Source organism: Saimiri boliviensis, chromosome X (genome assembly GCF_048565385.1).
Source record: "Saimiri boliviensis isolate mSaiBol1 chromosome X, mSaiBol1.pri, whole genome shotgun sequence".
Lineage (NCBI taxonomy): Eukaryota > Metazoa > Chordata > Mammalia > Primates > Cebidae > Saimiri > Saimiri boliviensis.
This window is the reverse complement of record NC_133470.1, coordinates 15,706,824-15,729,966: the sequence shown is the minus strand read 5'-3', so window position 1 is coordinate 15,729,966 and position 23,143 is coordinate 15,706,824. Positions and strand designations below refer to the sequence as shown.

Here is a 23,143-nt window from a genome sequence, read left to right as displayed (position 1 = left end):
GCCGTTTAAATATGCATCATGTTTACCTTGAAAACTTCCTATTCTCCTGAGATAGCATGCTATAGCCTGGAAGACAGAAAGGGCTTAATGAATAAATATCAATAATGATCATATCCAGAGGTGGTTGAAAAACAAGCCCTACCACCCAGCAGTGGCGGAGTAAGATACATACTGGACCGGAAGCCCAGACACCTTGATTATGGGAGCCCCAGTGACCTTAGACAAATGGTCTACGCTCTCTGGGTCTCTCAGTTTCCTCATCTGAAAGAAAAAGAGTTGAGGCGCAATTACTTCTGAGCCTCTTTCCAGTCCTAGGACATTGTATCATTTTCCCTGAATTCCAGAAGGGAAAAGCAAAATCCAATTATCAAAGCAAGATCTATTTCCTGCTCACTTCTTTTTCCCAGATTTAGCACATGAGGTGGCTACATGATAAATTCTTACTGAAACTAAATAAGTGATCTTTCCTTTGGTCGGTTTGTGTTAAATAAGGAGTAGCCACCATACTTCTCAAAAGAAGTATTGGCCAGGTGCAGTGGCTCACGCCTGTAATCCCAACACTTTGAGAAGCCAATGTGGGTGGATCACCTGAGGTCAGGAGTTCAAGACCAGCCTGACCAACATGGCGAAACCCCACCTCTATTAAAAATATAAAAATTAGGCCAGGCATGGTGGTGCATGCCTGTAATCCCAGCACTTTGGGAGTCTGAGGCAGGCGGACCACCTGAGGTCGGGAGTTTGAGACCAGCCTGACCAACATAGAGAAACCTCATCTCTACTAAAAATACAAAATTAGCCGGGCGTGGTGGCACATGCCTGTAGTCCCAGCTACTCAGGAGCCTAAGGCAGGAGAATCACTTGAACCTGGGAGGCAGAGGTTGCAGTGAGTTGAGATCACGCCACTGCACTCCAGCCTGGGTGACAGAGCAAGACTCCATCTCAAAAAACAAAACAAAACAAAAAAGTATTTTATCGTTCTTCCTCCTCAGAACTCTTTATTTTGTTTTCCAGTTGTTCCCATGACTTTACCGACTAAAGTTCTAAGTGCCCACCGTAAATCACTGAATCTTGTCGATTCTCCTCAGCCACTGCTAGGAAAGGTAAAGTATATGGAATAGCTTTTTGAAAAAGTATGGTGTCCTGCAATGCGGGATTAGTCCCCCAACTCTTTCAAATGGTTCAGCTCAAAAGAAAGAAACAGCCTATTGTTACCTGGGACCTTTAGGTTTAGAACCTCTGGGCTTGGATATGAACTCAATCACTTCATTGTCTGGAATCTGACTTGCATCAATATGTACATTAAATTTGATGCAAACCTTTACGTTTTGCCTGTAGGAAAAAAAGGCTACTGCCTCACTGCCTTCTCATCAGAGTCTATGTAGTCACTAGAGGAAATCCCTCACTACCTAGCCCCCCCTGTGTAGCCAAGCTGTGAAACAGGGTATAGGATTCTTTGTTCCTAATGGCCTTTTTAAAATTTTTCTTAGACAGGGTCTCGCTCTGTCACCCAGGATAGAGTTCAGTGGTGTGATCATAGCTCACTGCAGCCTCAACCTCCAGGCTCAGGTACTCCTCCCACCTCAGCCTCCCAAATAGCTGGGAATGCCAGCGTGCACCACCATGCCCAGCTAATTTTTGTATTTTTTGTAGAGACAGGGTTTCACCATGTTGCCCACACTGGTCTGGAATCCTGGGCTCAAGGAATCCTCTTGCCTTAGCCTCCCAAAGTGCTGGGATTACAGGCGTGAACCTCTGCGCCCAGCCCCTAATGCTCTTTATGTAAGAAAAACGAGTAAAAGATTCTTTAGGATACTGCAGGAAAAAGATGAACATCTAAAAAATTAAAAATTAAGATTCTTCAGGAGAATAAAATCTCAGGGTGTTCCATGGATTCCCAGTTTATTTTATCCAGTACTCTTCCCTGATTCTACCCCACACAAATAGACTCAGTGCCTGTTGGAGAAGATTTTACCCCGATTTCAATTTTAGGTTGTTTAAAACATACTTTTTCTGTTTGTTTTGCTTCCAAATAACTATACTATATATGCAGCACGGTGCAGAAAGCAGGAACAGAGGAGCGACAGGTCACCTCCAACCCCTCCTTAGCTGTTGTGAGGGCTTTTCAGCTCCATCTAGAAAGCCAGCTTGACACCAGGCAGGTTAACAAGAAAAAGCATTACAAAGGTGATTTGTTTTCTGGGTACATGGGGATCTTCACAAGAGCTTGAGGTCTGAAGAAGTGGTCCAAGCAAGATGCTTTCATAGTTTTTAAACAAAGAGTGATAAATTTGAGAAGCTAGACAGGACAAGAAAAAATCTGGCTAGAGGCAGTTACTAGGAGATCCATGGGGGCGTGTAGAACTAGTGGAAGATAAGGGTTCCTTGGGTAAGTATGTTTATACAGGTCCATTGCCACCCACCCCCAGTTCCCAGGCTTTAGTGATATGGGCTATTTTCGTGCCCTGGGAGTGCCCCCCTCCCAAAGGCATCTTTATGGCTTGCTGCCTGCAAAAAGAGACAGGTCAGCTACCCCTTTCTGAAACTACAATTTTTCCAACGTTTTCAACTCAAAATAGTCAATATACCAACTTGGCATATTTGGGGATAGCATATCCTTCACACTTTCAGCTCAGTGAATGATCACTGAACCAGTATACCTAGATCAGTGACCACCTTCTGTGACCCCCTCCCATCTCTTTATCCTTTTCTAGTCCAGAGATAACTGCCATCATGATTCCTAACACCGGAGGTTAGTTTTGCTTGTCTGTGAACCTTCCATAAATAAAACTCACATATATTTTAACCAGTTCAGTCCAGTCTCTTGCAGATGTTGACCAGCATGGTGATCCACTGATCAAAAATCATAAAAGCCTATAAATAAAAAGGTACAAAAAAGTTATTGAAAACTGGAGCACAGCACAGCGATAGAGATCCAAGACCAGATTGGCGTTTCACTTCTTGATCTTCCAAAAGTTCCATGCCTAGCCCATCTCCCTGCTTTTTGGCTCTTGTATGAGCAGGTTCCTGAAAGTGACTTCCAGTGGCCCAGAGATGACCATGGTGACGTGGACTGTGAGAAGCTGGTTGAGCAGCTGAAAGATTGTTCGAACCTACAGGACCAAGCAGACATTCTGTACATTCTTTATGTCATCAAGTACGTGTCTTATAAACAACAGAAATGTATTTCTTACAGTTCCAGAGGCTGGGAAGTTCAAACTCAAGGCCAAATTGATGTCTGGGAGGGCCTGCTTTCTCATAGATGGCATCTTCTCATTGCGTCCTCACATGGGTGGAAGGGGCGAGTGAGCTCTCGGGAGTTGTTTATATAAGGGCACTCATCTCATTCAGGAGGGCTCTGTCCCATGACCTGATGACCTCCCAATGTCTCCTAATGTCATCATTTTGGGGGTTAAGATTTCAACATAGGAATTGGGTGGAAACAAACACTCAAGCCATAGCAGTAAGCTGATGGTCTTTACCGGGTTGAGCTTTCCCTGTTTTCTTTAATTTTTTCCCTAGTATTCTTGGCCTTCTAGCCAGTCCAGGTCATGATTATATTCACCCCAGTTACCCAGGATCACCAGAAATGAGACTTCTATCCCCTTCTCTGCCTACTGATGCTGGTCCCCCAGGATGAGAAGGCTGCGTGAGGCCAGGAGGCCACAATCTCCTGATGTCAGGCTTCTGTTTCAAAGGACGTAGGGAAGCTTTGGTCAGATGTAACCCTCTCAGTGAGACTTGGGCACTGGGAGAGCCCAAGCACTTTGCAAAATGCACAGTGATCTGTTCCTCTCCCAGTCTTTAAACATTCTGGACCATATTTCTGGGTTTTTCTACCTCTTGGCAGGGGTCCCAGCTGGGACACAAATCTCTCTGGACAGCACGGGGTCACCGTTCAAAACCTTCTCAGCGAGCTCTATGGGAAAGCTGGCTTGAACCAGGAGTGGGGTCTGATTCGCTACATCTCAGGCCTGCTCAGGAAGAAAGTGGAGGTCCTGGCCGAGGTCAGTGAGACTATGTGCCGGCCCATGTGTGCTCATTAGCTCATGCCCCCTTCCTCTTCCACTTCCAGTCTTCCAGTTACACCTCTTACTTGTGAAGGAGCCCCATTCTCTCTTTTTTTTCTCTGAGATGGAGTCTCGCTCCATGCCCAGGCTGGAGTGCAATGGTGTGATCTCGGTTCACTGCAACCTCTGCCTCCCGGGTTCAAGCAATTCTCTTGCCTCAGCCTCCCAAACAGCTGGGACTATAGGCATGTGCCACCACACCCAGCTAATTTTTTATATTTTTAGTAGAGACGGGGTTTCACCCGTGTTAGCCAGCATGGTCTCCATCTCCTGACCTTGTGATCCACCCACCTCAACCCACCCAAGTGCTGGGATTACAGGCATAAGCCACCACACCCGGCCTAGAGCCCCATTGTTTAACCTACAGGTAGAGCAGGCCCTGCTCTCCTACCTGCTCACTGCCCCAGGAAGGTGAGTAGAGAGAAGGAAATGAAAGTGGATTTGTTTTGTTCTTTCTTAGCTACAGAAAAAGGCTTGCCAGGAAATCAAACGAGAGTGCTCTGTGGCCTGGCAGCCTCTTAGAGCTCTCTTTTTTCACACATCCACAGTACGGTGATCATTAATATTTATAACACCAAAGCCAGGCAAAATCCAGAGCCTCTTTCTAAGAAGCTCGAGTTCAGTCGTGATGCTAAGATGATGGCATTTATTAGATGTGAATAATGGGGAAACGGGTAATTTCAGAATTGAATATGGTTATTAACTCTTACCATCAGTATCTTAGGACTCATCCCTGTCTCACTGAATAGCAGGGAGTCTAGTGTGTTTGCTACAGTGGATGGGCATTCATCGCCCACTGACGGGCCCTGCAGAGCCAGGCCTGGGCCACACATTGGAGACAGAGCCCACAGACACCCAGCCCTGACTGGGTTGCTTAGTCTGGGGTCTAGGTATGAATTTTTCAAATCAAGGGCAACGTGGGTCATAAAGTTTGTAAAGGTAAATGTACAATCTGATCGGCAGTGCTTCGCCCCACCCCCCATCATCTTTGCAAGTCTCTCTCGTGCCCTGTTTCTCACCCTGTCTCCTAACTGCGCAGGCCTGCACGGACCTGCTATCACACCAGAAGCAGCTCACCGTGGGCCTGCCACCCGAGCCCCGGGAGAAGATCATCTCTGCGTAAGTCCTCAGCCCTGGGGACCTCAGGTTTTTTGGGGGAGCTGCGGGGAAAACAGTGCTTCCCAGTGTTCAGAGGAGGGGCTTTTTAAAGACACTCTGTCATGGCTGGGCATGGTGGCTCACACCTGTAATCTCAGTACTTTGTGAGGCCGAGGTGGGCAGATCACAAGGTCAGGAGTTCAAGACCAGCCTGGTCAACATGGTGAAACTCCATCTGTACTAAAAATACAAAAATTAGCTGGGTGTGGTGGCAGACGCCTGTAATTCCAGCTACTCAGGAAGCTGAGGCAGGAGAATCACCTGAACGTGGGAGGTAGGGGTTGCAGTGAGCTGAGATTGTGGCACTGCACTCCAGTCTCGGCGACAGAGCAAAACTGTCTCCAAAAAAAGACACTCTGTCACATGGGTGCATCTAGCACAGAAAATAAGGGTGTTCCATGGAGGGCGAGGAGGCACTGCCTCAAGACACCTCATCATGTTTATGGGACAATGCTCCTTCCTAGGCCCCTTCCCCCGGAGGAGCTCACAAAACTCATCTACGAGGCCAGCGGGCAGGACATCAGCATCGCCGTCCTCACACAGGTCAGGGGCTGGTATGGGAGGGGATGAGCCACAGCCTTCCTGAGAGTGGAAGGGACCCCTCAGCCACCCACTGGTCTCTGAAACCCGATCACCATGTGTGTCTGCGTCAGGAGATTGTGGTTTACCTGGCCATGTATGTGAGAGCACAGCCCAGCCTCTTTGTGGAGATGCTGAGACTCCGGATTGGACTGATCATTCAGGTGATGGCCACAGAGCTGGCACGGAGCCTGAACTGCTCAGGTGAGAGGCCCGCAGCTCGTGCAGCTCCCGACATACCTCACCCCGGCCACCTAGCCATCGCCTCCGTGCTCACGGGAAGCCCTGCTTAGGTTATCTTGAACCTAGCATCCAAGCCTGTGGGCAAGCTCAGGCCTGACCAGGTTCTCTCATTTAGATGGAACTCCCATCCACGTGACATGGAGCTAAAGTTCCTAAGTCAGGGAGAATGGGGCCCTGGTGACATTTACCATTAGAGCCTCAAAGGCGATGCAGAATCTTTTGCCCTGTAACTGACATCTAAGCTCCTTCCTGGATGCCCTTGCTGGGAGATGTCACCCCCATTTCATAACACCTTCACTGGGAGAAACCCTACCAATTTGAATATAAAAATCCATCATGAGGCATCCAACGTGGGGGATCATACATTCTTAGACACAAAATCTTGTGTCTAAGAATGAAACAGGTAGATGATTTAAGCAGCAGCATTCAGAATCCCCATGGAACAGTGCATTTCAGCTCCAAATAGCGAGGTTCTCCTGAAAGGGGGACCTGCCACGGCATCCAGTGTCACTTCCCTCCCCACCCGGGTCCACCTGACCCTACCTTCAGCCACCAGCCCTGTGTCTGGGACACTTACAAGACATTTGTTTTTAGGAGAAGAAGCTTCTGAAAGTTTAATGAACCTCAGCCCTTTCGATATGAAAAATCTCCTGCACCATATTCTAAGTGGGAAAGAGTTTGGTGTTGAAAGAAGCGGTAAGTCCCATGCTCCTATTACCTCTTCAGGGAGCTGCCCCCTTTACATGCCAAAGACATCAGAACCAGCGCTGGGGGGCATAGGGAATGCGGGAAGGAAAGGCTCCTACCTGAAGGAGAGGGACAGAGTCCTTGGCTCCAGTTTCCTGCCTTGGGGGCTTTGGGGGCTTTGGGACTCACTGCGGTGTGCTGGGCGAGCTTTTCTTCCCCAGGTTGGCATGACACGTGGGTGTGGTATGCTGCCTCCTGTAGCCATAAGCACCTGGTACCATCACTTGTGTAAAAGTGTGGGGGACCCCGGGTGCCAAGATGAAAGGGCTGTCCTTTCAAACCACCTGAGTGTCCTGGCCTTTGGTTTGGGTGAAAACATTCTCGACCCAGCCTCACATCACCCTCCATAGGGCAAGGAGGGGACCCCTCTGTGACCTCACAGCATGCTTGAGCTAATGTAGTTTGCTTTGTCCTGCCTCACTCACTCTGTTTGTATCTGAACCAGAACCCTGCTTGCAGTGCTGGAAAACATAATCGCCCAAGTCCTGGCATGATTCTTGTTCTCAAATGTTCCCTAATTATAATTGAAGCAATTATCATTTCTACTTGTCATAAAAAAGCTAAATGATTTGCAGGCACGTTGGTGAATTTATTTCATTATGCCAAAGAAATGAGCTATGGGTTATCATTCCATTTATTTAATAAGAAGGACATTGGGTACTTTGTAGGTTTCCTGGGCATATGCCGGCCGCAAACAAAGACGGCATCGAGCAATCAGATGTGTTTTGGTGGTTTTCCTCCTTTCCCGAAGGAGGGGTGCTCAAAATGCTTCTGCAACAGTAATTTCCAGTTCTTTCCAAGGCAGAGTCCTTGAAATGGTAATGTACAAGATAAATATTTAATGTGTTCTGCTCATCATTACAGTATTCATAGCTTGACACAGATAATTACTAAAAATTTGTCATTAGATGTACAGCTACAGATGCTATGAAACTAGGAACTGAGTCATGTCATTTGAAAGCCATAAATATGTCTGATTGCAAGCAAGAACAGAAGACATGCTGTCTTTTTAACATATAACATCATTTGTTAGCTGTCTTTTGTAATTGTTCGATTTTTGTAAATTAGGAAGCCCAAATAGGCTTAGAATGTTGATTAAATCCTGAAATTAAGAAGATTAATGTTTCCAGCAAACACCCACCCTGGACAGGCCCTCTTGTAGCTTCTAGACCCTTCTCGTTCTGTTTTCCTGGATCCTTCCTTCCTCTCCAGCTCATCACTGAGCCTCCTCTGTGGGCTCCTGCCTCTCTGCTATTTTTTAAATGTTGGTGTCCCCAGGTTCCTTATTTGTCACTACTCCCCATGGACAGTGCCCTCTACTCCCAGTGGGGTCCAGTAGGGTCAGGTGGGATGGTGAGGCTTGCAAGGGATGCTGCCCTAGGAGGTGACCTTTGAGCTGGGCCTGGCTTGCTGGCCCAGGCAGATACTCAGTGTGGCGCGGGTGGCCGGGAGTGTTGGGGGAGGTGGGGCTCCACTGGTAGAGTTTCAGGTGATGCTGGGAGGACTGTTTGGGCTTTGTCCTGAAGACAGCTAGACCTAGGGGGCTTTGGAGTGGGCATCGATCCGATCACACTTGCCTTTTAGAATGATTGCTGTGACCACAGCACAGAGGCCAGGCTGGTGGGCGGTGGGGCTGGGGACAAGTTTGAGTCCCGAGGCTGGTGCAATAGGTCAGAAGTGAGAGGTGGTAGCCTGGTGCTGTGCGTCGGTGGCCTCCAGTTGCCTCCCTCTCTAGCCCCTGGCAGCCTGGCTTTCCAAGCACTTCCCCCTCCAGTCTGAGGCTCTCCTCTGGCTGCCACCATCATTTCATTTGGCGCCTCGCCCTCAGGCCTGGGCCTGGGCTCTCCTCCAGGCACCACTGCGGCACTGGATTCTCCTGCAGTCACACCTGCACCTGGTGCCCAGACAGGGCCTGGCACCAGGAGGCCCTTCTGGATCACCCAACCCACGGCCACAGCTGCCGAGGGTGCCAGCCCCTTGGGGGCCCACAGAAATTTTGTCATTTCCTGGGGACATTCTGAGAGTCACACAGGACTGGGACAGAGCCCAGCAAGGCCCATGTGGGTCCTACATGTTAGTCATGACGAACTCTTTAGAAAAATATTAATACAAACAGGATTAGGTATATTGTTGAGCAGTCCTCACTTATCAGATCAAACTCCATGCTGTCATGAAACATGATGTGACAGAAATTAATGCCAGGGAGAGACATTCCGACGTAAGTGCAATAAGGCAGGTCACAGAACCATACCTATGTCCACAGAATGTATGTATCCATCTCATATGTTTCTGTATCTATACATATGTATGTGATGATTCTGTCTTATTAAAAACATACAGTCATAGGGAAAAAAACTGGAAAGATAACTAAAATATCAAGCGATGTTAATTCCAGCTTCTGTAGTTCATTGGTCTCAGTCTTCTACAAGGAAGGTGTGCAGTGGTATTTGTTAAATTTTTATTTATGTATTTATTTGTAATAAATGTAGACACGAGGTCTCACCATGTTGCCCAGGCTGGTCTTGAACTCCTAGGCTCAAGCAGTCTTCCCACCTCAGCCTCCCAAAGTGCTGGGATTACAGGCATGAGCCACTATGCCTGGCTTCAGGTATGTTCTTTGAGAATAATTTTTTACTTATCCAAAAGCAAGGCTGGGCACAGAAGTTCATGCCTGTAATCCCAGCACTTTGGGAGGTTGAGGGAGGCAGATCGCTTGAGCCCAAGAGCTCAAGACTAGCGTGGGCAACATGGCAAAACCCCGTCTTCACAAAACATACAAAAATGAGCCAGGGGTGGTGGCGCATGCCAGTGGCCCTAGCTACTTGGGAGGCTCAAGCGGAAGGATCGCTTCAGCCTAGGAGAAGTTTGCAGTGAGCCAAGATCATGGGCTCCAGCCTAGAGAACAGAGCAAGACCCTGTCTCAAAAAATTTTTTAAAAACGGATCGCACTGTGTAAGGGACTTCGTGGCCACTGTGTTGTAATGGTGCTTAAGTACTCTGCATGCTTCCATCCACTCCTTTAAGCACTGAGTGCTGTGCCTGTGCTGCTCTCGGTGCTGGAGACACGGCACTGGCAGGGCAGAGAAGATCCTCGTTGTCAAGTTGGGGAAACGGGCAGATCCTCCTTCAGGATGGATGCGATAGATTTCCTAAGAAGCACGTGTATGTGTTTCCCCTCCAGTGCGCCCTATCCACTCCTCAACATCCAGCCCTGCCATCTCCATCCACGAGGTGGGCCATACCGGAGTCACCAAAACCGAGAGGAGTGGCATTAACAGACTGAGGAGTGAGATGAAACAGGTAAGAATACCTCGGTGGCAGCGAGGGGAGAGTGGTGCTCTCCCTACCTGGCTCCCCGCTAGAAAGCGACAGAAACCTAGATCCCACTGTCTGTAGAGAATGTGAGGTCCCTTCTGTCTAGGATCTGAACACACCCTGTCCCCAGATAGATATCCCAGAGCTGCCCAGAAATGTGATGTTCACATGAACGTTCCAGAAAATACCCTTGTCCAGGGTTGCCTCTGTTCCTGAGAACCACTCTTTGGAGTGGGCCACAGCCATGCAAAAAGTCACCGAGTCATCTGTGTCCTTCAAATGAAATAGCAAGAGGACTCTGGAAATAGACCGGAATGCCCATGATACTTGGATTCTCCACCAGTCACAAGGGTCTGGTCTCTTTTTTAGTTCACCTTTAATTCCTGGTAAAAATCCATTTGAAGTGACCATACAGGTCAGCAGCTTAGCATCACTGTCAATGTGCCAAGTACTGCGCTAGCCCTTGCTCGGGATCCATGATGGGAACGAGTTTCCTTCTGACCATGAGAAATGCACTCAGATTGTCTGCTCTATTTTAAATACTGGTCGTGACCCACTAGATCGAGTCCCTGATGTACTCATGGGTCACCCCCTGCCATTTGACCAACACAGCCCTGGATTGAGAGAGGGTGACAGAAGCAGCACGCCTTCTTGACTCAAAGCTGGTTTTGATTTCCTGATGTATTTTTGCTTTCAGATGACTAGGCGATTTAGTGCTGATGAACAGGTGATGCCCCTTTGCCTTGTTTCATCCTTTACTTCCTGTTCTTTCTGGCTTGCATGTGGAAAGAGAGGCTGTGACTGCAGCATGTGAATGTGTGCAGGGCGGCTCTACCCAGCCAGCAGGCTCAGGCGCAGGCAGAGAGCGGGGCTTGAGGGCAGGAGAGAGGACTTTGCCCCATGCCTTTAAAAACAGTCTGTTTCTCAAACTCTTGGGCTTTGTAGGATACTTTGTAAAAGAGATCATCCAGGTTCTGCCTCAGTGGGAGTTTCTGTTCAAAAAGAGGGAACTAAATAGGAAACTAAATAGGGGGAAATGTGGTCATCAGTTATATCCGTAAAAAGAATACTGCTATTCCTGTCCTCAGATCACCCGGGGGGACTTAGCCTGGAAGGAAAAACATGTAAGGATGCCGCTCTTTTCTATCACCCTTGCGACATACTTTCTCCTCCCCCTCTGAGTCGCATTTCTAACATTTTGATGTCTCTATTACCGCAAGAGCCTGGAGGAGGCGTCTTAATGACATGTAAAGGCAGATTCCATATGTTGTCCAGAGGTAAAATATGTTTTCTCTCTCCTAATTTATGCTGTTTCCAAGTAAGGAACTGGCTTTCCAAACATCTTCCTTCGCCAGCCACTCGGTGGCACCGTCCCTCTGTCCCCACATCCCAATGGCCTGACCGTGGGCGAATCTGAGCAGTTCCTTCCACCTCCATTTCATGCTGTTCTGGCGTGTTACGGGGACAAAGTGATCACCTGTTCTTTGCTGGGTTTGGAGTCACCTCGCCAGTACAAACTTTGTATTTGACCACTTATGTCAAAGAGCATATTATTTCTTCAAACTGTAATAGGTATTATAGGATTTTCAATTTCTAGTCCCTGTTGCAAGAACACCGTGTAGATAGCACAGTGTGCCCTTGCAAATTAAGGGTACGTTCTAGATTTTTAGACGAGGAGATACTTACTTGGACAAACGGTCAGCCTGATCATTTTCATTCCTTTAACAAATATCTACTGAATGTCTGTTACATGCAGGATGTTACTGCCAACTGTGGATATTTGGTTCATCTGTAGATTTTCACAATTCTTACCCTAAAATATGAGCATTTCATGGCTGTGAGTTTGGAAAATAAATTGTGTCCTAACTTGATGAGGTACCCTCCACATACTTTGGGAACATTTACCTCATTTATGTTCAGTGGTAACAGTTCATGGGGTTTTGTTTTTTGTTTTGAGATGGAGTTTGCTCTGTCACCCAGGTTGGAGTGCAGTGGTGCGATCTCGGCTCACTGCAACCTCCGCCTCCCGAGTTCAAGCAATTCTCCAGCCTCAGCCTGCCGAGCAGCTGGGATTACAGGTGCCTGCCACCACTCACAGCTAAATTTTTGTATTTTTAGTAGAGACGGGGTTTCACCATGTTGACCAGGCTGGTCTTGAACTCTTGACCTCATGATTTGCCCACCTCGGCCTCACAAAGTGCTGGGATTACAGGCATGAACCACTGCTCCCGGCCACAGTTCATGTTTTTAAAAAGAGCGGTTAGCAAGTTCCGTGTGGAATCGAAGTCCAGAGGGGTGCTTGCAGGTGCGCCTGCACCTGAGCTGCCTGTGTGTGTTGCTGTGGGAACTTCTCTGCACCCGCGTTTGCTGCTGCTGCTTTCTGTGGGCATTTCGAATGCTGCTCCGTGACCCTCCTCTGCCGTGTCTCTTGGTGTCATTGCTCACGACTGAATGGATTCTTTTTGTTTTGTAGTTGTTTTCTGTGGGCCAGGCTGCGTCCAGCAGTGCGCATTCCTCCAAGTCTGCGGTAACCGTGCCTCGGGATCATTGTGTCCGTCCCCGCTCCTCCTCGCGTCCTTCCTCGTGTTGCCACCTCATGCCCAACTTGTGAGGATTCGAGCAGGGCTGTTTTCAGCGGATGCTCACAGGCTCCTCCAACGGGAATTCTAAGGAGGGTAGAAAGAAGGCCCCAAAGTGCTTGCACTGAGCTTTATTCTCCATCTTGAGCTCTTCGGCTCCGTGTGGGTGAGGAGCGTCCTTCTCACCAATTCCCAGGGCTTCCGGAAACTTCGGAGCATTAGTTCCGCGCCTCTTTATGGAGCCAGGATGGTTAGCCCTTGCCCGCACGTGCCGACTAGCAGCCTGCACCCACCGTGCCCCAGGTCCCGTGCGGGACTCCAATTGCACTTACCACACAGCGGAGGCTGTCTTGCTCCTGAAACTGAAGTGCCCAGATCAGCTGAGTCATTGAGGAGTGCAGCTGTAATTACTTTTATTTATGTCTTAATTGTTGCCTTAAGTGGCAGTAATGAGTCCAGTGGAATAACCCAGCCGAACTTCCTTTCAAAATAAGATCTGTTGAAGTCCAAGTGCGGCAAAAAGGCACACTCCACCGCCTGCCCTGCGCGCGCTTCCTGTTTCGATTCCACTTTTAACCCTTTACATTTGACTGTGCGCATTGAGAAATCAAAGTGCCACATGGTCCCAGGCAAAGACATGTGTGAGCGTGAAAGTTAGCCCCTCTCAACCTAGAGGTCACAAAGCTAGAAGCCCCACAGGGCAAGACCGAAGGCCGGGAGCTTTGCTGCAGGGAGAGGATGTGCCCCCACGCAGAGGCCTGCCCCTTCCCCGCCCCCCCCCTCCCGCCCCAGCTGCGGGGAGCCTCTGGGACAGCGCTCCCGTCTGGAGCCTGAATCCATCCCGCCAGTGTTGAAGAGGTGGGAAGGAGATGACGCCCTCTTCCCTCACTTCAGCCAAGTACCCCCAGTTCAGAGGCAGCCATTGCCGCAAATTAAGATAAAGCCCAGTGCCATGAACAGGGCAAGCAGGAAGTGAGATTGCAAAGGGTGGGCGGATGGACCCCGATCCTCACGGTCCCCACCACTAAACATGAGCTTTACTGTTTGTCCTCCCCGATGTTGTGTGTTGCATTCTCTGGTTTCTGCTCTATGGAAAGGTGACTGTTACTTCTCTGTGGCACTGCAGCAGTGACGTGGGCACTTTGGAGTTTGTCTCCCTGGGCCACGGGTATCTGCTCCTAGGGCCTGTTGTCACTCTCAGAGCTCTCCCACTCCGCACGCCAGTGACAGCTGCCCCTCGTGGGCACTTAGCGCACACCAGGCGTGCCTCAGGGGCTCCTGTGTCTCCACGTGGTGAAGGCTCCCAGGCGACTCTCTGAAGGATGCCCAACTGTGTCCCCACTGTGCAGATGGGACTGAGGCCCGGAATTAGTGTTCATGGCAGGGCCAGAGGGCCTCAGGTGTGTCCTTGGTGCCACTGGCATTAAGTGGGGATTAGTGTTCTGGCAGTCTGGAGCCTGTGCCTGCCCTGCTCGGCCTCCTCCCTATGGGTGCTAGCTTTGGGGGCGGGACCACCTCTCAGGGTCCAGGCAGAGTGCAGCATGGAGTAAAGTGACCAGCCTAAAGTGTGCGCATCCTCCCGCATCAGGAAACAGGCAAGGTGTACTGCAGGCACTGTGTTCCTCTCTGGCAAGTGGTGTTCTGGCATTTGGGTCTGGGTTGTGGGGCCGCCCTTTGTGATGGTGAGCTTTGCCTGGGGTACCCGCTGAGTGGCTTCTGAGGCCCCGAGCTGTCTGTCTTGCAGAGGTCCAGCACCCCATCCTCACCCACTGGGACATCATCCTCAGACTCGGGAGGACATCACATCGGCTGGGGGGAGCGGCAGGGCCAGTGGCTGCGCCGGAGAAGGCTGGATGGGGCCATCAACAGGGTCCCCGTGGGATTCTACCAGAAGGTGTGGAAGATCCTCCAGAAGGTAAGCCCAGTTGCACTCTTCTGCATTGGTGCCAGGAGACGTGTGCTCTCTCGGAAGCGAACCGTCCCCTTACTGCCCTGGTGAGGCATGGTGGCACCCCCAGGCAAGCAAACAGCCTAGAGTACAGCTTCTCTGCCTTCATTGTGTTGACACCTGGGGCTGAGGCACCCTCTGCTAGAGGCCTGTGCGTGGTGGGATGTGTACAGCATCCCTGGCCTCTACCCACCACATGCCATCTCTCCCACGCAGTGTGACAACCAAAAGTGTCTCCAGACATAATCACATGTCCCATGGGAGGGAGATCACCCTGGTTGAGAACCACAGCAAGTAAGACAAGGTGGCAGTCCACGTTGTAGTTGTGTGGGACCAACTTGCACATATCTTAGGAACATAGAAAAGCCAGACGGTAGAAGAACAGGGAAAGGCCGGTAGGCTTCAGCTGAAAACCCCGTAAGACAGACAACCCCAAACAGCTTCCACAGGCCTGGGACCCGGAATGACAGTTCAGTAGGGGCCTGGGTGGGCCAGCCCCCGGCCTCCTGCACATCCAGGCAGGAATGGTGTCCCTGCTGTTCAGCGATGGGACTGAGCCCCACCCTCAGATAGTACCTGCCATGTTGGGTCCCAGGGTGTACAGAGTTGGAAAGCTTCCAGTCTGGCCCCCGGGTCCTGTGGGCCCTGAAGGCACAATCTCCCTCACGCCCTGCCTCCCCCCTAGGGACGCCTCTCATCTCAGCCAGCTGCTGCGCTTCCCATGCGCCTGAGGCTGTTCTGTTGTCCTTGGGAACTGCAATGCATGCACCTGAGCCCAGCAGCACCTCTCTGAGCGCCTGTTGCCAAGGAGGGGGTGGCATTCTCTGCACCTCGCATTCTGCCTCCCTCCTGTCTTGGCCCCAGAGTTTGTGCAGCTCCCTGACCCCAGCAGGCCGTGTCTTTTCCCTTGCATGGAGGGACAGTCTGCCTTGCTTCAAAGCTGTGCAAACCAAGACATTCTTTTGCCTCAGAACTTTTTTTTTTTTTTTTTTTTAGCTCATTTCAGTGTGAGAGGAGAGAAAAAGAATCCCAGTGACAGCAGATAGCACCCCTTCCCAAAGCCATGGCAGTGCTGGCTGAAGGTTCTTTCTGTATCATTAGCCCCTGTGCTTCATGGGGCCCAAGGTCTTCATGGCCACCACAGAGGCGGGTGAGCAGGTTGAAGCAGGCCCTGCCCGAGCAGCTGGACTCCTGGGACCCAGGCAGGAGCCTGCAGGGGCTCATGGTGTTTGCTCCCTTTCCTGCCTCTCATGGGGGGGGCGGGGGTGGGAGCGGCCATCGCTGTTCTCACCTCAGCCCACCAGGTATGCAGCAGGCCAGGGTGCTGGTATTTAGAAGGTGGCCAGTTAGACTAGAACAAGCTGTTCCTAGAAAATCTCCCCACTCTTCCTGGGGCATCACATGCTTCCACTCAGACTTGCTGGCCCAATCCCAGTCCACTTTTATTATGAAAAAGCAGCCTTGAGTGTTGAGCTGGCACTCGGTATTTATATACATGGGTGAGCATGTGCATGTCTGTGCATGTGCTGGAGGCTTTTGTGATTGGGGCTTATTATAGAAATCTCAAAAATAGATGCCTGCAAAGGCGCAGAAGCATCCCTTCCCCAGAAGGAGCCATGAAAATCTCCCTTTATTATGGCACCAAAGGGGCCTCGCAGCCGCCAGGGCCCAGTTGGCAAGTACAGTGTGGAGCCTCCCGGGAGGACCCCACAGCCCCCTAGGGCATTGTTCTGGGGAGATCTGAAAGATGCCTGCTGGGTTCCCTAGAATTGTTCCATCGAAAACAGCCCGTGGGCAGTGAGAACAAGCTCTAAAAATAACTGACAGCCTGACGGGTCCCAGCCCTCATACGGGTTTCCAGGTCAGAGAGGGCTGTGTGTGCACGCACGCCTGTGTGTATGTATGTGTGTGTGTGTGTACATACATGCATGTGCTTATGATCTTGTTCTGGAATCTGAAATGTGCTGTGTTCTGCCTCCAGTGCCACGGTCTCTCCATCGATGGTTACGTCCTACCATCCTCGACGACCCGAGAGGTACGATGAGAAAAATGCAGGTGCGGGCCCCTCTCTGGGTTCACAACAAGGGCTTCATTGCATGGATCTGACCTCCTATGCTTCTTTCAAGCTCATTCTAATTGACAGGCCATTTGCAGGTCTGAGCTGTCTAGCCACTGCACCCTTACATGTTGCAAAATGTCTTTCCTGCATTTATGAGCCTCAGCCTTTTTCTTTTCTTCACCTGAGACTAAGCATTTCTGGGCTAGCAAGCTGTTTTCCTTTGCCAGACACCCCTTAGACCCCTGTTGAAAGAAAGGAGCTGATCTCCACGCCACACTGGCCTGCCCCCAAGCCAGCCTTCTCGGCCCTTTTCTCCAACTAAAAACAAACAGTCAGTGTCCCTAGGTGATTTGTCATCCTTTTTAGTGTGGATTTTGCTAGTCTTCCCCCACCCAAAGCACCATGCTTTATGCTGCAAGGAATAATGAAGAGGAAAGAGAAAGCAGAATTGGTCACTGCTCCTTGGAAGCTGTAGTCCATGGTGGGAAAGGTAGATAAATCAGGCTCAGACAGGCTGACTCTTGCTCTGAGGGCTGCCACCAGCAGAATCCAGACAGTGACCAGAAGGGGGGCAGCAGTGGTGCTGAGCCCCGAGCCCAGGCAGTGATACTGTCACCCTTGGTTACTTGGTGATAGGGCTGCCTCTGTCCTGTCTCTCACTGGTGGTCACCTGCCCGTCCCTTTGCTAGATGACCCCGCATGAGATCAAGTTTGCTGTCCATGTCGAGTCAGTGCTGAACCGCGTGCCCCAGCCCGAGTACCGGCAGCTGCTGGTGGAGGCCATCATGGTGCTGACGCTGCTCTCGGACACGGAGATGACCAGCATCGGGGGCATCATCCACGTGGACCAGATTGTGCAGATGGCCAGTCAGCTGTTCTTGCAGGACCAGGTGGGGGTGCCAGGGAGCCGGGTTGGCTGGCATTTATCTGTTGAGGCTGGAGCTTCTGTGTCCAATAGGAAAGAATATACTTGAACTAAGAAAATGTCATCACAGATGGGGAAAAAATGTCAACCACTTGGTTAGAGAATGGTACAGTGGCCACTTGGGAAATCTCAGGACCTTTGGAGATGGATAGGCCTGTCTCAGTGCAGGTTTTATCCACACACGACCCGGGCCGAACCCCTTATCCTGTATGCAAAGCCAAGTTCAGCAAAGTGGTCCTCTCATCATAGTCAGTGAAGAGCTGCAAACTAGGGTGCGTGATGACAGAGTGCAGGGCCCAGAGGAGAGGTGGGGCATCCCCCCGGCAGCGCTGGCTGTGCACCTTCAGCATTGGAGCTTCTCAGGAGAACAAGGGCCTCTAGCAACCCTCACCCTGCCCATGTTGACCCGCCGCCAACACGCAGAAGCGTGACGGGGAGTGAGGGCTCTGCTCATTGTCCCCTCTGCCCTTTCCTACTGCAGGTGTCGATCGGAGCCATGGACACCCTGGAGAAAGACCAAGCCACGGGAATCTGCCACTTCTTTTACGACAGTGCACCGAGTGGGGCTTATGGGACCATGACCTACCTAACAAAAGCAGTGGCTTCTCATCTGCAGGAATTGTTGCCCAATTCGGGCTGCCAGATGCAGTAGGGTCTCGCCTAGAAACATGACCACACTCTGAATCTGTCACATGGCACCTAGCCTTATTGGGAACCTTCTTATCCCCCCCCCAAGATCCCCTGGGCTATCAGGAAAGCATGTCCCATCAAAAACACTCACAGCGGGGCGCTGGCAGCACTCACCCTGTGACTGATGTCTGTTAAAGCCTCAGAGATAGATAGAGCTGAGGAATCCTCTGCTCCCCTAGCGAGCGCCTGGGATCATTTTCTAGGTTCATTTCGCTGGAACATTTGTCGCAGCATCTGGTCTTACGGACTCTGAGGAGGAATTGGAAATTGGTCTCTTTTGAGTGCAGAGGGAACTGAGAAGCCAGCTTAAATTGGCTCTTGCAGAGAGTTACAGAAATAGTTTCGATGAGCTAGTGCCACATCCTAAGATGCAAAGATTCTCTGGAGGCAGTAGCCAGACAAGCAGACCTTGACAAGGGCCACCTCTTCACAGGATGCAGTCAGTCTGTGCACCAAACTCTTCACCAAATAGAATGCGTGCGTTGCTGTGGAACTGGGGTTTTCTTGTGCCTTGCTTGCTTTCGTAGCCTTGTGTTGTACTGGCACGGCTGCCTTCATGTAGCATAATTCTCTATTCCTAAGACTTAGAAAATTCCTCTTCATTCACCTTGGCTCCTGGTCTTAAAGGGTTTTTATCCTGGCTTCCCATGAACTGGGGTTTTCTCTTGCCTTAGGAAAAATCCCGAATCTTCTGGAATCCAGGGGGAAAAGGCGAGACTCTTTGTGTAGCCAGGCAAGCAGTTGTTTCGGGGCTAGGCCTGGGGCCCCACTCGTGTCGGGTGAGTGCCCCGCAGAGGATACTTTCCTCCCGTGCTCTGGGCGAGGAGTCACGGGGTGAGCACGAGTCAGCAGTGCCGTGGTACTGAGCGGGCGTGTCACTGCAGAAACAATGCTTCCCTCTGAAAAGCAGAGCCAGGTGGGAACCTGCGCCCTCTTGGCAGAAGCAGTTTGGTCTTCACTCTCTCTGGTGGGTGTGGTCAGAGGCACCAATTGGAAGGGAGCAATGTTGAGTCAGGTGCTAGGGTCTGGCAAATCTTTTGCCAAGGTCCTGGCAATGGAGTTTCTCTCGGAGCACTGTCTTACCTTGGGGGAAGGAAACTAAAGCAATGGGAAAACAGTTTCTGTAAATAATAAACCTTGGAAGACAAATGCTTACCCAATGGCCAGAAGGCGCGCTCTGTCTGGTTGAGAGCAATTGGCTAGACGGTGGTGACGCTGCCTCTGAAATGGAAACAAGGCTGTGGGATCATTTCCCTGGACATCTGTGTGGAGGTGAAGCGATCACCATGCCCTAGCTGCTTTGAGTGGGCATCATGATGCCCAGTGCCCCTCAGAGCCAAGATTGCTGGTTATTCCTGAAGCAGAGGAGAGGCAGGTGGCATCAGATGCCTGACAGCTTCCCGGCAGAGTCCTCTTCGGGCTGAGCCAAACCCTTTGCAGTCTAGAAGAGTCTCAGCACTCCCATCTTGGTGTGCAGGCTCTGGCCACAGGTGACTTCCGTGCCGTGCCTTTGTTTCCATTTCTTCCAAACTGTGACGCTCCCTTGCAGAGGTGCAGAGTAGTTAGGTAAAGGAAAATCCCTTGGAGTCTCCTTATCTTCCTACAGTGGACTTATGCGTTTCTTGCATTTGAGGGGCAGATCCCAGAGACCAGGAGGGCAGCACATGGGCAGGCATGACACCAGGCCCTTGCCCCTTGAGGCCACCCCGTTCCCTCCCCATCCTGGCGGGCCACAGTGGTGGTGGAGCTGGAGGGACACGCAGGACAACAGCCACTGACCCGAACAGCTCTTCCCTCGCAAGCTGGTTTGCTCCCTTTGCTCCTGAGGCTCCATGGGGCGCAGCCTCCCAGGTCTGGGGGTCACATTTTCATAGCCTTCATACGTGTGTCTTTAAAATGTGCCAGACAGAAACAAGAGTCTTGGGGACGACATGTAATTCACCTGCTGGGTGGATCATTTCAGATGATGCGGGCAAGGTATAAGAAGGTTTAAGACATGAAAGGTTTTCTTGGAAGCAGCTCAGGAAGAGAGCCCTCCAGAATGAGCCAGGTGCTAATTTAGAACAGTCACTTGCCTGCCGATGACGATGACATGCTCAGCCACTGAGCCCCGGGCTGGGAGAGGAGCCGTAATAAGCGATTCCACTGAGCCTTCCAGCCACTCCTTTGAAACCTCTTTAAAATGAAATGCTGCAATAGGACCGCATTTCCACAGGCATCAAGCTGTCAGCTTCAAAGGAAAACAGGCTTCTGAGGCCTGGCTCCTGCCCGAGGAGAGGAGCAGATGTTTGAGGGCAGAGGGCCTGTCCTGACAGCACCTGCGGGGGCGGGGGGAGGGAAGTGCAGGGGTGGGAGGGGTCTCGGGACTTGATTTCTAGGCCAGGTGAGAGTGGCCTGGCAGCCACCTTGAGCCTGGGGGTTGGGGAGCTGCAGCCAGGAACTTCTGCCTTCCGCCTCGGAGCCAAGAAGTCAATTTGAACCTTTGCCGGGGCTCCAAATTAGCATGTTCTGTCTTGGAGGCCAAGGTGGTGGGGCCAAGAACAAGCATTGCTTTTAACAACTTCAGCTGAAAAACAGCTGGCACCCCACCTGCTGCTGTCCCTGGCTCTCACCAGAGGTGAATTCAGCATCCCTGCCACCCTGCCAGTGCCTCTGTGATCCTGTGCAAGTGAGCCGACCACTGTGTACCTCAGTTTACCCATCCACAAAAAAGTGCAAAAGGCCGACGGAGCAGCCCAGGACTAAATGTGAAGGCGTGACCTGAACTCCCCCTCATCTCTGGCTGAAGGCTTTCTGCTTAGAGGAAACCAGATATGCCCTATGGCAACCCTGCCTGGAGTTGTGGGGGGCTGAGGGGAGGAGGAGAGGGAGACCCGGCCTTTCAGGCCCTGGGGCTTGAGGGGTGGGGCTCCATTAGGAGGTGAGTTGGTGGGTGGTGAAGGTGAGGAGAGACCATCAGGGCTCAGCTGCCTGGACAGAGGATGAAAATCCTCCCTGTGTGAAAAGAAAAGGAAAAGACCCCAGAGCAGGAGGCAGGAAACGCAGTTTGGCAGGTGGTTGATGCCGTTTGTTTCTGGACAAGAAGACAGGCAGCTTGGCCACCCTTGATGGAAATTGCAGCAGAACCATCCATTCTATTGATTCCCACATCAGGCTGGCAAATCGCTTTTGTCTTTCCTGCTTTCTTCTTGTCAAAGGGTTCAAAGGGTACAAAAGCCCCCCACACCCTCCACTGCCCTTTGCGCCATAATCTTTCAAGGTTACTTATGCTTTTGAAGTCCCTGCCATCTGCTCCGCCGGCCTGTACTTTGCAGGATGTGAGAACACCGCATTCCCAGAATGCCTTCTGTTGTCCCCGACGTGGCCGCTGATGGCTCTGACTGTGAGGGGAAAAGAAAGCTGTGCTGTGGCCCTCTTAGCCCAGTCCCTGCTTTCTCCCTCAAAAAGCCACTTAGGAAAGCCACAGCCTTGACTTACCAAGAGAATTCTCCGAGAAATGAGAAGACCAGAAACTGCAAGAATGTCTGCACTGCAGTTGAATGCTAGGTGTGTCTGGTGATGCCTGGGAGAGGGAAAAACTCCATCAGACAACTACCATGGTTTTCTTTAGAGGAACATATGTGCACTTTTGGCAAAAAATGCCTTCTTAGGAGGACTGGAATCGTTGGAAGCAGTGAACTCTGAAGTCACGTAATTCGTCCCTCTGTCTTCTTGCAGTCTTCAAACTTCTGAAAAATGCATGAATCCAACATGAATCCCAGCATTTCTGCCATGTCCACTGAGAGCCAGGCAGAAATACAGCCTGGTCCGGGGGGTGGGGGGTGGAAAAACATCTCTTCTGTGTTTGAAGGCCCCTGAGGAAGCCCTGGGGGCTCCTGTGGTGTGCCTGGCACTGGCCTAGCAGGGTGTTGGCATCCTGAGCCAGAACCCTGTGCAGCATCGGCCCAACCCTTGCAGGTGGCCACCACCCCTTCCCCCTACAGCTGGTGCCGCTGAGGTGCCAGGCTCTGCCAAGGGCAAGCTGCATCTGAATTGGGCAAGAGGGGATGGTTGCACCTTCCACATCTCCTTTTTGTGAAAGACCTTCCCAGATACAGACCCATGATGGACTTGCCGAAGAGAAATCCCAGTAACTGGCTCTAATCTCTGTGCCATCAGCTACCATTGTATCCAAGTTCATTTGCAAATAACAGAAAAGTAGGTTTACTAAAGAATGTTGGGGGCCGGGCGCGGTGGCTCAAGCCTGTAATCCCAGCACTTTGGGAGGCTGAGGCGGGTGGATCACGAGGTCAAGAGATCGAGACCATCCTGGTCAACATGGTGAAACCCTGTCTCTACTAAAAATACAAAAAATTAGCTGGGCATGGTGGCACGTGCCTGTAATCCCAGCTACTCGGGAGGCTGAGGCAGGAGAATTGCCTGAACCCAGGAGGCGGAGGTTGTGGTGAGCCGAGATCGCGCCATTGCACTCCAGCCTGAGTAACAAGAGCGAAACTCCATCTCAAAAAAATATGTATATATTGGGCCAGGCACTGTGGCTCACGCCTATTTTTAATCCTAGCACTTTGGGAGGCTGAGGTGGGTGGATCACCTGAGGTCAGGAGTTCAAGACCAGGCTGACCAACACAGAGAAACCCTGTCTCTACTGAAAATACAACAATTACCTGGGTGTGGTGGTGCATGCCTGTAATCCCAGCGGCTCGGGAGGCTGAGGCAGGAGAATCGCTTGAACCCAAGAAGCGGAGGTTGCGGTGAGCCGAGATCCGCCATTGCACTCCAGTCTGGGCAACAAGAGCAAAACTCCATCTCAGAAAAAAAAAAAAAAAAAAAAAA

The 23,143-nt window shown here is 51.0% G+C and overlaps 1 protein-coding gene across 5 annotated transcripts in view; it reads left to right on the top strand.

The window, feature by feature from the left end:
- Nucleotides 1–18,803, top strand: part of PHKA2 (phosphorylase kinase regulatory subunit alpha 2) — a 96,269-nt gene extending 77,466 nt beyond the window's left edge. The window contains exons 20-33 of one of the 5 annotated variants that reach the window (XM_003924127.4): nucleotides 1,012–1,100; nucleotides 3,021–3,154; nucleotides 3,848–4,004; nucleotides 5,107–5,186; nucleotides 5,690–5,768; nucleotides 5,879–6,008; nucleotides 6,642–6,743; nucleotides 9,976–10,094; nucleotides 10,807–10,836; nucleotides 12,583–12,636; nucleotides 14,433–14,603; nucleotides 16,618–16,671; nucleotides 17,385–17,585; nucleotides 18,102–18,803. In XM_003924127.4, coding sequence (XP_003924176.1) covers nucleotides 1,012–1,100; nucleotides 3,021–3,154; nucleotides 3,848–4,004; nucleotides 5,107–5,186; nucleotides 5,690–5,768; nucleotides 5,879–6,008; nucleotides 6,642–6,743; nucleotides 9,976–10,094; nucleotides 10,807–10,836; nucleotides 12,583–12,636; nucleotides 14,433–14,603; nucleotides 16,618–16,671; nucleotides 17,385–17,585; nucleotides 18,102–18,272 — 1,571 coding nt within the window. In that variant the 3' untranslated portion in view covers nucleotides 18,273–18,803. Of the gene's footprint in view, nucleotides 1–1,011; nucleotides 1,101–3,020; nucleotides 3,155–3,847; nucleotides 4,005–5,106; nucleotides 5,187–5,689; nucleotides 5,769–5,878; nucleotides 6,009–6,641; nucleotides 6,744–9,975; nucleotides 10,095–10,806; nucleotides 10,837–12,582; nucleotides 12,717–14,432; nucleotides 14,604–16,617; nucleotides 16,672–17,384; nucleotides 17,586–18,101 lie in introns of those variants that run through there. The other 4 variants (XM_010334890.3, XM_010334891.2, XM_074391850.1 and 1 more) reach the window with 4 other exon arrangements.
- The last annotated feature ends 4,340 nt before the right edge of the window (nucleotides 18,804–23,143 follow it).